The sequence below is a fragment of the Mus caroli genome, unplaced genomic scaffold (assembly GCF_978045245.1).
Source record: "Mus caroli unplaced genomic scaffold, Mus_caroli_1 scaffold_16, whole genome shotgun sequence".
In the NCBI taxonomy this organism is placed as follows: Eukaryota; Metazoa; Chordata; class Mammalia; order Rodentia; family Muridae; genus Mus; species Mus caroli.
The window spans coordinates 15237658-15251274 of record NW_028227271.1 but is presented as its reverse complement, the minus strand read 5'-3'; the positions used below and the strand labels follow the sequence as shown (position 1 = coordinate 15251274).

The window sequence follows — 13617 nt, the reverse complement described above, 5'->3', positions numbered from 1 at the left end:
GAAACTGTTAGAAAATTGGCCCTTAATTTCAAGATATAATAAACATTTTTTGAGGCAGAATCTCACTATATAGTCCTGACTGACCTGGAACTTACTATATAGACCAGGCTGACTTTGAACTTAGAGATGTGCCTTCCTCTGCCTCCCAAATGATAAGATTAAAGGCGTGTGCCAGCACACCTGGCTTATTTGACACTTACTTATGAAGCTCAAGTCAGCAACGCACATAGCAGGTTCATTCTGTGATGTTAATACTTATTGTCAACCTGGCTAAATTGAAAATCATCCAAGAGGCACACTCTGAGTGTGGGCCGTACCATCGCACAGGCGGGGCCCAGAGTGAATGAAACAGGAAAAGAGGATGGCAACCTCTGCGTGGAAACTCACTTTTTTTTGCTTCCTGAGAGTGGACATGGTGTGAACAGCCACCTTACATTCCAGCCAGCACCACAGAGGTGTTCTCAATGCCATCCTTCCCTCCCTCTTCAAACTGAGACCCCCAAAATCTTGCCTTGTAAGTTGGTTTTGTTAAGTATTTTGTCTCAGCAGTAAGATAAGATAAGCAGTAATGCAACTAATACAGACAGTACTGAGAAGCAAGGCTATGCTGTGAGGAGCCTGGCTGTGAGGTTCGTAGGAGTTTGGAAGTTGTGTGCAGGAGAAGTATGGAAGAGTCTGGAGCTTGAGGCTAGAGAGGCCCGAGAACTGTATGAGTTTAATGGGCCGTGCTATTGGGAACATGGAAGACAGGAGTGGAACACCTACTCTTGGCTCACAGCGTTTCAGAAAGCACTCAGGGCTGTACTGGGAGTTCACCTACAAGCAAATTCAGCTGCTTCCTGCTTATATCCTCGAAGCTTGAGTAAGACTGACTTTAAATGCAGTGAACTAAGTTGTTTGGTGGAGGACATTTCAAGATACGGTGCACATCAGCTGTGGCGTGGTCACTGTTTGCTCCTCTTACTCGGATTTAAGTGAGATAGAGCAAAAAAGTAGGAAGAGTGAGTGTGAGCGTAGCTGAAGTTACCGATGCCACAGTGCCAAGAAAGCAGCCGAATTCTTAAACATGTCAGCATTAAGAGGAGCTCAGACTTGGTGCTGGGACGCTGGGACGCTGATGGCGAGACTTCACGTAACAAAAGTGTGAAAGGAGAGAGTGGAACCGAGAAGGCCATGGCAGAGGTGCTGTGCTCCGCAGTGTTTGCCTGCAGTGTTTCCCTGGCCCTAGCCATCAAGGTCTACAGAAGCTATGGTAGAAGGGAACCAAACTACATCTTAAACTGGAAACAGAACTTGACAGCGCTGTCCTTATGGTGCTGGTTTTCTTAATGGGCTATTAGGGAGGTTTGCACCAAAGTTCAGGAAGCCACTAAGTGTAAGGCAAGGTTAGATTTCCTGGAAGAAGGAAGGCCTTGAGAAATCATTGCATAAAATAGTGAAGACTAATTCCATAATGAAGAACTTAGTATGTCCAACAAGGGAAGCTCCACACATAGAGCAGAGCTGCCCCAAGCTATAGACAGCAGAGCTAAAGGAGCAGGGATGCCAAGGCTGTTGGAGACCAAAATTAGTCCATTGTAAGATCTCAGATGCAAGACATAAACTGCAGAGTTGGTGTTTGCCTTACTGGGTTTCAGTGTTGCTTGGCTGGATCTTTCTTTGCTGTGCCTCCATATCTCCCTTTTGAATTAGGGATGTGTACTGGGTCCGTTGTATATTAGAAGTATGTAGCTTGATTTTTGTTTGTTGTTATTATAGAGGTTCACACTCAAGAGGATGCCTGGATCTTGGTAGAGACTCTGGTTAAGTTTTAAAGAGTGTTGACCTTAGGGATTTTTTTTTCATTATGAAATACCATGAGCTTTTGAGGGCCAGAGGTGGACTGTTATGATTTTAGGTGTCAAGTTGACAACCGGTATACTTGGTTACTATTCACTATCAACATGACTGGATTTAGAATCACAGGAGATATCTCTGGGCATGAAATTATTTCCAGAGAGATTTAAGCAAGGAGGGAAGATCCACCTTAAATGTGGTGGCATCAGCCTATGGCCTGGGCTTCCCCCAGTCTTTGTCTAGTCTGATCCTGACTGTGGCTGCAAAGTGACCAGCTGCGTTGTGCTCTTTCCACCACTGTGAGGACTGCTCTCTGCACCACACACTCTGGGTCATCATGGATTGTGCCCAGAGCAACACCAAAGCTCCTTTCCTAAGCAGCTCTTGTCAGGCACTTTGTTGTCATAACAAGAAAAGTTCAACACTAACATAGTACACTTGAAAGACACACTGATGTGTGTGCACATGTGCATCTGTGTACATGTGCACCCGTGCTTGAGCACAAGTTTCTGCACATACTCTCCAGCATGATGTGTGTACATTTTGTTTTGTGGGTGCATATGAAGGCCATAGGTTAGATAGCAGGTGTCTTCCTCAATTGCTGTCCACTTTTCACTTATTTCTTTTGAGATAATTTAGCCCAAGCCTACCATGCGTATCGCTTTTATGTGGACTCTGGGATTTTAACTCATGCATATGCTTTCTCCTAAGCCCCAGGTCTTTGGGTATTTATTCTGGTTTTGGTTTTCTGAGACTGAATCTCACTATGTAGCTCTGGTTTGTAACTCTCTGTGTAGGTTAGGCTAACCTCTGCCTTCTGAGTGCTGGGATTTAAGGTGTGCACCATGACACCTGGTTAAAATTACTTTTAATATGGCAAAATAAAGAAAACAGATTCTGAGGGAAAGTCTGAGATGACAAGCCTGATTTAAGAATGAATGACCATATTGGGTTCTCTTCCCTTCTCTTCGAGCAGTGGCGCTCACCCTGTGGGTCACAACCCCTGTGGGGTCTCATGTGAGACATTCATAGTATGCTTCATAACTGTGGCAGAATCACAGTTACAAAGGATCAGTGAAATAATTGTATGATTGGGGGTCAGCACAACATGAGGAACTGTATTAAAGGGTCCCAGTATTAGGAAGGTTGAGATTCAGTGTTTTAGCAGCTGGAGAGTGGTTGGTACCTAAAACAGAAATCAGGGAAGCTGGCCTGAAAATTACTTGAGCGTGTCATAAGCTCAGCGTGCACTGCACATTTGAGTCCTATTGAAATTTTCTCTTTGGACATTTCAGGTTTCCACCCATGCAAGGGTGACTGGGTAGAGGCTGAGTATTGGATCAGGCCAGGGACATGGAGCAGTGAGGCAATCTCTGTGAAGCCTCTGAGGTACAAGCGTGTGGACAAGGTAATGCACTGATGAATGCTTTCTTGTTTCCTTAAGGAAGTAGAGGTGAGACTGGAGCAGTCGCTCAGTGGTGAAGAGCGCTGGCTGTTTTTCCAGAGGACCTAGATTTGATTCTTAGCACCCACGTGGTGGCTCACATCTGTCTAACTCCAGTTCCAGGGGATCCATTGCCCTCCCTCTTCTGGTATCCCAGGACCCTGCATGCATGTAGTACAAAGACATTCAGGCAAAGCCTCCCCACACAAAAAGTAAAATCATTTAGGAAAGGAAGCAGAGGCAGCAGCAGCTTCTGTAACTAAGGTCTGACGGCATGTCCCTGGATGTGTTAAAGATGTTCTAGGACACAGTGTGTACGTGACAAATTGAGGCCCTCAAGCTTGTCAGCTGATGATTTAGGGATGGCGTGGGTTATAGCAGCATTGGGTTTTGCACTGGGTTGAGGTGGATGCATGAACTGGATATAGCAGAGATGCTGGGGAAAGATGTCAGGCACCACCACCAACCTCTCACTCAGCCTGAACCCTTCCAGGCTCTTGTGCATCCATGTTGTACTGGACCTTACTGGTTTCCAAGGCCAGCCTGGGTTATTCAGATTCAGAGAGGCAAATGTTGAGAAGTGTGCCTCTTATCCGTATACACTTTGAAGCAATATCCAGCACTGCACTTGCAGGTTTGCATTTCCAGCCTGTGTGGGAGGAACGGGGTGATAGAGGACAGCATCTTCTTCAGCCTGGACTCCTTGAAGCTGCCGGAAGGGTACATACCGAGGAGACACGACATTGTCAATGCTGTGGTTGTGGAGAGCAGCCAGTCATGCTACATCTGGAGAGCACTGTGCATGACCCCTGTGAAGAGGTGGTATCCAAACAATTCTTTGGAAATAAAAGGGACAGTTTTAAGCATATTTTAAAGAGTTGTAGTCAAGTGCTGTCTACCTTTTCAGTCAGTCACGGGTTGTGTATACAATTCTGGTTCCACTAGATCATACCACCAGGCTAACAGGATGGCTCAGCACTTAAAGGTGCTTGCTGCCAAGGCTAACAGCCTGAGTTCAATCCCTAGAACTGACATATTAGGAGAGGACTACCAGAGGTTGTCCTCTGACATCCATGTGATCCAAAACATGTATAAACACATACACGTGAATGAGAGAGAGGTGGGGAGAGGTTTAAACTTTACTTAGGTGTGATACTGACATAAGGGTGGAATCCCGATAGGCCACTTTTAGCATGTGTGACTGACAGTAAAGCCAGAGCAGTAGACATTCCAGACCCTGCATCTACTGGTTAAGAAAAATCCTCTTTGTGGTTGAGTGAAGGTAGAATTCCAAGAGTCTCTTTGTTTTTAGAAACAAACTAGCTAGAATCTCTAGTTCTGGATGGACTAAAATTCTGTGTACACCAGGCTGGCCTCAAACTCATAGCCATCCACCTGCCTCTGCCTCCCATTAGGCATAACACTGCACACCTTACCCCAGGAGTCCCTGAATCCCACTGTAAAGGAAATGTAGTCATATAGCCTTCAACTGTACTCAAAAGAAAAAAATCTCAAACACAAGTTTGGGAGATCTCTGAATGCAAAGCCCTGTGTGTCTCCTTCCCTCCTTCCAGCAGCTGTCCTTTGTAGCCTGGGAGGCAATAGAGAGCAGAAATCTCAGCGGTGAGGTCCCTAAGGGAGTAGGTCAGATGCCACTGTTTGTCCCATTAGCTTTTGGGGGGATTTGTGATGCTCTTCTGTGAGATGACTTGAGAAATTGTGGGACTTGCAGAATCCCTTACTGGGCCCTCCATCATGTTATCAGTCAGTTGGTGCTGTAGGGAGGCAGGAGAACGATGAGAAGAGATGGCAGTGCTGTAGGGAGGCCACACCTCCGCCCTTTGACACTGGTGTCTTCTGCAGAGATGCCACTATTGGTGAAGCCCCTCAGGAGCCCTATGGAACCCTCTTACTGAAAAACAAAGGGGACATTGAAGTTACAAGAATGACCAGTTTTGGAACATTGAAGGAAGGAGAAAGCAAATCAATCGTGATCTGGATAGAGTGAGTGTGCCCTGGAGTCGCTTGTAAACTGTGACTGAAGACACTCTGTAGAAATAATTAGATGTCTATTTATCTTCCCTCTGAAAGTCTATAAAATATTCCACCTCTTGACTCATGAGCGGTCTCAGTTGGTAAAGGCCGTCACTGTGCAGGCCTGGAAACCTCATGTCAGCCCCCAAACCCACACTAGGGTGGAAGCAGAGAGCTGGCTCTCTTGAGCTATTCTCCAGCCTATATGAGCTCATCCTGAGGCATGCACCTGCACACACACTGCAGGATAATTGCTGAAAGGTCAAGGCTGTTCTGCATAACAAAAGTATCTCTCACTTTCTTCAAATTAAACCCTCACATATCCTTCAAACTGTAGGTGCACGCAGGGACCCTTTGCAACACTGAACTGTGTGGGTTGGGTTGACTGTAAGTCCTGACATAGAACATGATCTCTTGGGGCTGGTGAGATGGCTCAGTGGGTAAGAGCACCCGACTGCTCTTCCGAAGGTCCAGAGTTCAAATCCCAGCAACCACATGGTGGCTCACAACCATCCATAACGAGATCTGGCGCCCTCTTCTGGAGTGTCTGAAGACAGCTACAGTGTACTTACATATAATAAATAAATAAATCTAAAAAAAAAAAAAAAAAAAAAAAAAAAAAAAAAAAGAACATGATCTCTTTTCTTTTTTCCAGGAATAAAGGAAAGATTTCTCAGGAGCTTGTCAGTTGCAGACTGGCTAACTGGGATAAAGCACACCAGTTTAGATTTGAGACACAGGGCAGAAGCAAGCCCTGCTCAGGAGCGGCTGCTGTTTCTGTTCCTGAAGGTGAAAATGTTAATTCATTGCATCATCACAGAGAAGACAAAACTAATGAGATTCCAGAGAGCCGTCTGGCAAACAGCACAGACATCTCTCCAGGTAGCTGGTGCGGCTGCTTCCCCATCAGGTCCAGGAACTAAAGTGGTCTTTTGACTCGTAACTTAACAAGTCCACCTATGCCCTGGCAATCCTTGATGTCTTAACCCTTTTGAATGTGGGTCCTTCTGCTCCTGCAGTGTCGGGGTTGGGATAGGGACAGAAACAGCTTCAATAGGCCAGCATGTGCTTTAGGAGATGTGAGTGCTCCTCAATGAGGGAGATTTCCAAGGCCAGACACCTCTCCCCATCCTGGCTGGTCTTGTAGGTATATCCCATGCCCTGCTTCCCTGTTCTGTTAATGCCTTCAAATGTTGATGTGTGTGTGAGCATTCATTCCCAACACTGTTAGGAATAAGTTACCTTCCCCTCAACCTGTTGGTATAAATGTCGTTTCCAGATGGCTACGCTTGTAAAGAAGAAAGTAGAGAAAAAGGAAACACAGCAGAGAAACAGGAGCCGGAGCCTGAGGGGCTCATTCCTCCGGGGGAGAAGGCTTACATTGTGGTCACATGCAGTGCCAAGTATGTGCTGGTTTCTTCCCTGGGTCATCTGTGATGCTTACATGTTAACCCATTCATGCCTGTCTGATAGAACCAAATCACAAAGACAAGCATGGGCCCAGAAAACATCTACCTAGGATGGGACCCACTCTTTTTTTTTTTTTAAGATGTATTTATTTTATTTATGTGAGTACACTGTAGCTATCTTCAGGCACACCAGAAGAGGGCATTGGATCCTGTTATGGATGGTTGTGAGCCACCACGTGGTTGTGGGATTTGAACTCAGGACCTCTGGAAGAGCAGTCAGTGCTCTTAACCACTGAGCCATCTCTCCAGCCCCTGGAATCCACTCTTATCTTCAGCAGACAACCTGACTCCATCTTTGCAAAGAAAATAGTGTTCATGACTATTTAGATGTGAGCATCCTCTGCTACTTCTGAGCCTTTCTGATGGCAGCCATCTTGAACTCATTTCCACTGTGTCCTGGTGTCCCCAAGATCTCAGTCTATCTATGTCCCCTTCCTCATCCTCTGGGAATCTCTTAGTGAACGGAGAGGCCCAGGGGGGCAAAAGGAGCAGAGCCCAGACTGGAAAGTCCCATCTCCACTCTGCCACCCTCACCTGTTGTAACCTGGTGTACTCCACAGCCTTTCAGGCAGCTCTCCTTTGCATGTTCTCTGTCCTTGCGTCTCCCGCTAACATTCTGACTGCTCAAAAGCATGTGGCCATGAAGGTTGATATTTGGTCCAGGGTCCTTCCATATCACCAGTCATTTACATCCTTTTGAAGATGCAAATCTGACTGCCTTGCTTTATACCCATCAGATTGTAGGTAACCTTTAACCAAACACAGGTCCTTCAGTCACCCATATAAAATTGCAGGGGCCTTAGCTGGGTTTCTAACCATAAAGTAACAGGAGTACCTAGGTCAAGAAGACTGTAGTTCTAAGTAGAGGACACAGTGCACAACAGCACCTGTGTTAGAGCCACCCTGGAAGCAAACAGTCAAGTGAAAACCACACCATTTCGGTCACAGTGGGAGTCAGGAATATGGGAAGTTTGGGAATGTTGAAAGTGTTTTCCCTGTTAAATTTCGGAGTTATGGGAAGGACTGTTTTAGCACCTGAATTTATCTTGATGTATTCGTTACCTTGCCTGTTGCAGTGATAAAATACCTTGGGGGATGGGGGTGGGATTAAGGCCTATCTCCCTGGTGATTGTAGATCCTACCACACTGACAATTGAGGTTACCCATCACACTTGAGAAATACTACATTTCTTGTTTTAGAAAGTAAACTTTTCTGTGTAAAAAAATTACTAAAAAGTCAGCATGGCTGCTCCTTATAGCTTTGCAACTTCCTTAAATATCGAAAGCGAAATCAGATTGAATCTATCTCATTTATAACTGAGACTAAATATCTATTTTTGTTTCAAGAAACCCTGGCCGTTGCAAGGAGCTGCTTCTGCTCTGTTTCTCCGACTTTCTCATTGGGCGACATCTTGAAGTGAATGTGGTGAGCAGCGAGGAGGCCCTGATAGCTGTGCGTGAGCCATTTTCTTGGAAGAAGCCTAAAAGCTCCCAAACATTAGTGTCTGCAAAGACTACAGTTGTTGTAACCACACAGAAAAGGTACCTGAAGAAGGGTGTGTGACTTTCTGTGTTTGCTTTATATGTTCTGGAGAGGCAGACACGTGTGGCAGGCAGCAGACGTGTCCCCTGCCCTGCCCCCCCCCCCTTGTCATTCCCTTCCTCCCCAGATGAGGAGGTGACAAGGGCAGGGCCTGTGTTTGAGCTTCTTTCCTTACAGGTTTTGGGGCAGGATGCATGTTCATGGAACTTAGCAGTGCAGATTCTGTGACTATTCCCACCAGTGTCTATGCAAGGCAGGCCCCATGCACCCCTCAGCTCTGCTTTTCCTTGGCAGATATTGGGACCACTTGAAAGCAGAATGGATTGACTCTTGGCTCCTCCTGTCCAATGGATAGGACTGGCTTTGCTGCCCTCTGCTGTAGCTTCAGCAGAGGGTCTGCGCCTTGCTGGCTGATTGCAGTGTGGTTTGTATTGGGCCCCAGGATTGCTTGTTCACTGGTACTGTTCAAGGATGGTACCAGAATTATATGACTTGAGCACAGGTCTGTGGGTGACCCGTTTCTGTGTGTCTGGGTTAGGTCCCGGGTCCATCTGCTCTTGTTTGCAGTTAACAAAGCACAAAACTTCTGAGGAACACATTGTGTTCTCAGCTCAGTGACCTGCATGAGGGTTAAATGGCTTTGTCCTGGGTGCTAGACACATTGTCATGCCTCTGTCACTCCTGAGGGTTTGAGTTCAGGTGCCACCCACAGCCCAGCAGGCAAGAATATTATTTCTCTAATACTGGAAAGTTCTGGATTTCAGACCATGTTAGCCCAGTAACAATGTAAGACAGAGGATGATGGACTTGTGCATTGTAGGCTGGAAGGAGAGTGTATTAGCAGACAGTATTATGGGATGGCTGGCCTTGACCCTGACCGTTGACCTTGGAAGGCAGCTGTGGATACCGTGCTGCTTTAGACCATTGTTTGAATTACAGCACTGCGACCAAGAAGCTGTGTGGCTTTGAGAAATTTTCTTGACCTCTCTGTGTCTTAACTTCATTTGTAAGTGATAGTCTCTACCTCATGTGGTTTGAGGAGTAAATGGTTAGAGCACATAAAATGCACAGTTTGCTGGCACAGAGCAGCCAGTCAGTGCTGATGGTTCTTGCTCACTTTCGGGCACTTGGCTAGAGAAAAAGCCCAGATCAGGAACGAGATGGGTGGTGATGGTAAGAGCAAGTGCTCTGATTCCCACCGTCCAGCCAGAGTTTCTCTAGAGGAAGTTACGGTACCCACCAACAAACACAAACGCTCTGATAGCCTGCTAGCTACTTCCCGGGGAGTACTAGCACATCCATGGACAGACTTCCTCCAGAATGAGTGGTTTTCAGCCTTCCTAACGCTGCAAGCCTAATTCAGTTCCTCATGGTGTGGTGGCCCCAGCCATAAAATTATTTCATTTACTTCAAAACTTTAAGTTTGCTACTGTTATAAGTCATAACGTAAGTGTCTGACATGCAGGACCTCTGACCTGTGACCTCAGAGGGGTTGTGACCCCTCAGGTGCAGACTGCTGCTCTAGAGTAAGACTCTGGGTTTCCTGGCAGGCTGGGCAGTGGTGGACACTCACTCCCAGCTGTCTAATGCCTGCATGTGCTGCCAGGACTCCCAGCTGGCTCACTCAGTCACAGTGCTCTGTCATGCTCTTGTTGTAGATACCAGGGTGGTGTCATGTACTACATCAGACTTCTATACATTTTGTTGTTGGTGGTTTTTCGAGACAGGGTTTCTCTGTTTATCCTTAGCTGTCCTGGAACTCACTCTGTAAACCAAGCTGGCCTCAAACTCAGAGATCTGCCTGCCTCTGCCTCCTTGAGTGCTGGGATTAAAGGAGTGCACACCACACCTGGGTCTCTTTAATTTTTAACTAAGTGTATAAAACAGTGGGGTTTTGTGGTATTCTAAACACAGAGATAACTGTACCTTGACGATGTCTGCCTGCTCACACCTGTCCTTATGCCTCCCTCCAGTAGGCTCTGCGTTTGTGTTTCCTTTTTCCTTCTCCCTTTCCCTCACACATGGTCTTTTTTCTGCCCTCTCATGTGGTGTGAGTTTAAAAGTCTGTATTCTACATATAAGAGAAAAATTTCCTTTCTTAGCCTGCCTTCCTTCCTTCCATCCTTTTTAACTTCGTTTTAAAAGATTTATTTATTTATTATATGTAAGTACACTATAGCTGTTTTCAGACACACCAAAAGAGGGCATCCAATCTCATTACAGATGGTGGTTGCTGGGAATTGAACTCAGGACCTTTGGAAGAGCAGTCAGTGCTCTTAACCACTGAGCCATCTCTCCAGCCCCCTTCCTTCCTTATTAAGATGATGATCTCCAGTTTCAGCACATCACACAATTGTTTTCCTCTTTGTGGCTGACTAAAACTCTCACATGAATATACATGACATTATGCATCAGCTGTTGCTGGATATCTGGACAGTGAATCAGCATGGATGTGCAGGTGTCTCTGTGGTGTGCTGATGTGGGGTCCTGTAGACAGCACCCTGGGGACAGCTCCTGTGGTAGTTGTGGTTTTAGTTCTGTGAGGAATGCCTGTACTCACCTCAGTGGCTACACCACCTCACATCCCACAGTGGTGTGGCTCCCGCGTCCTCACTGGCATTCAGTATCCTCTGTTATCACCAAGACAGAAGGAATCTCTGAGCAATATAATTTGCATTTTTATGTTCATTTAGCCATTTGTATTTCTTTTGGGAACTGTCTGTTCAATTCATTTACCTAAATATTGACTGGATGTTTTTGCTTTTGTTGTCGTTACTGTTATTTTTATGACTAATGTTTGAGTTCATATAGATTCTAGGTTTGTTGTTTTCAAGACAGGGTTTCTTTGTGTAGCCTTGGCTGTCCTGGAACTCATTCGTAGACCAGGCTGGCCTAGAACTCAGAAGTCTTCCTGTCTCTGTTAAGTGCTGGGATTAAAGGTGTGCGCCACCACCATCCAGCTAGTTGTAGATTTTAGTTCCCTGTCAGCTGGTGAAGCTTTGCAGGCTGTTCCTTCACACCAGTTGTTTGTTCTACTGTAAGAAAAGCTTTCTAATTCCGTGCAGCTCTGCTTGTCAGGCTCTGCTCCAGTGACTGAGCTGTTGTAGCACAGTCTACCTTGCCAGTGCCTCCATCATGAAATGCAGATTCAGAGTGTGGGCTTAATTTAGGATCTTTGGTCCATTTTTAAAATGATTTTTGTAGAGAACAGGAGGTAGGGATCTATTTAACTCTTATACATAGAGAGAGCTACTCGTGTGATTTGTTTTGGGGGCTGTCATTTCTCTGCTGCTGTTTTTACACCATTGTTGAAAATCAAATGATTGTAGCTGTATGAGTTATTTCTGGATTCTCCTTTTTACTCTATTGTTCTATGTGAGTAGAAGTCTGTTGTTGATTTTGAGACATGGTCTTACATGTGTAGTTCTGGCTAGCCAGGACCTCAGAGAGCTGCCTGTATGTAGGTGTGTTGATTGTCTTAGTCTCTCTGTCTCTCATTAATTTTTGTAGTTAGTTCTTTATTAACATCTACATGCCCCTGCTTTCCAAATGTCTGTTTCCATGAGAAACCTTCAGCTGCAGAGGTGAAGCCAGCCCTGAGCTTGAATTAAGCAGCAGCGCCCTTCAGTACTGTTGGATTAGTCCTGTAGTTCACTTCAAAGTTTCTACCCAGAGACACATAGTCAGGCTGCCTGCTGAGTCCTGAGTGACATGAACCTACTATACAGGAAGTGGCCATGAAGTGAAGAGATGAGGCATATACCTCTGCTCCTTCAATGCAGCATGAGCTGTGTCAGCTTGCAGGGCCCTGTCCTGTCCTCGTTCTCTCTCTCCACTTCTCCCCATTTTTTCTGCCATTTCTGTAGCTCTGTCCTTTGCCTTACTGGATGAAAACCTGCTGTGAATTTGAGTGCAGCTAGCTAGGTGAAGGTAGACCCTTGGGATGAACCTAGACTTCTCCAGAGAAACAGCCAAGAACCAGCAGGTTCCACACAGGGTAGCTTTTACCAAGTGTGCTCTCGTCAGTGATGTGTCAGTATCTCTTCTAGTACCTTGACTTCACTAAAAGTGCAGTAATGAAAGGTTAGCTCCTTGGGAAGTTAAAACTGACTTACGCGCTAAGGACTTCCTGGGACTTCCCTATCTTGTTCCCCTATAGCTTGCATAGCTCTGCCTAGCTCTGTTGCAGAAATGAGAATACCAAGCCACAGCTTGTATGGAGACAGGATTCTGAACCCAGAGTGACCTAGTCTGATTCTCATGTCAGGTGTTTCCATTAACAAGTGAACTCTAGCCTTTCTGAAACAGGTCAGAGTGTCTGAGGAGAAATGTCTCATATGAGCATCACGGAAACCTGAAGTGTTCTGGAATCTGAAAATGTCTAAATGTTACCATGACCTAAAGCTTCATTTTGTTTCATTTCAGAAAATCTATACCTGGTAAAATCTATATAAGTATTGCAAAATGAAGAAGAAGAATATGCTAGAAGTTATAGAAGTATAGCTCAGTTACATCTCAAAACTGGGGGAAAAACGTAAAAATCTGAAACATTTCTGGACCTATACATTAAAGATAAGACATACTCATAAAGTGTTGAGTTCAGTCAGTACCTGCTATGTAATCATGAGAAACTGAATGCAGTCTCCAGAACCCATATTAAAAAGCATGTCACAGTGATGTACCATGTTGTAACCCCACCACTGGGGAGGTGGAGACAGACAGATCCCTAGGCCAGAGAGACTGTTGGAAAAAACCACGGTTGATAAACCTGAGGAACAACACCCAAAGGTGTCCTCTGGCCTCCACAAGTGTGTATGTACTGCACATGTGTGCACACACAAAGGTACATGCTTATACACTTTGACCTAACTTTTTTATCTTTTAAGGAACTCGAGGCGACAACTTCCAAGTTTTCTTCCACAGTATCCAATACCAGATAGACTTAAAAAATGTGTGGAGCAGAAGATTGACATCCTGACGTTCCAGCCGCTTCTTGCAGAGGTAGGAGAACATCTGAAGGGTGTGGGTGCTGCTCAGCACCGTGCTCCATGCACAACCAGGGTGAGTTCTTGGACTCAGATCTCCTGTCAGGATTCTACCACAGATTTACAGATTACACTTCCAGATCATAGTCCATCATGGGAGGAAGTCAGGACAGGGACTCAACGCAGGGCAGGGACCTGGAGGCAGGAGCTGATGCAGAGGCCATGGAGGGGTGCTGCTTACTGGTTTGTTTCCCATGGCTTCCTCAGCCTGCTTTCCTCCAAAACACACCATGAGCTCTAATTGAG

The 13617-nt window shown here is 45.7% G+C and overlaps 1 protein-coding gene across 3 annotated transcripts in view; it reads left to right on the top strand.

The window, feature by feature from the left end:
- Positions 1-13617, top strand: part of Mov10l1 (Mov10 like RNA helicase 1) — a 62912-nt gene that overhangs the window by 7771 nt on the left and 41524 nt on the right. For all 3 annotated transcript variants that reach the window (XM_021184120.3, XM_021184119.3, XM_085831484.1), the window contains exons 4-10: positions 3132-3244; positions 3915-4099; positions 5144-5284; positions 5970-6196; positions 6594-6717; positions 8131-8325; positions 13213-13327. In XM_021184120.3, the coding sequence (XP_021039779.1) occupies positions 3132-3244; positions 3915-4099; positions 5144-5284; positions 5970-6196; positions 6594-6717; positions 8131-8325; positions 13213-13327 (1100 nt within the window). The remainder of the gene's footprint in view (positions 1-3131; positions 3245-3914; positions 4100-5143; positions 5285-5969; positions 6197-6593; positions 6718-8130; positions 8326-13212; positions 13328-13617) is intronic.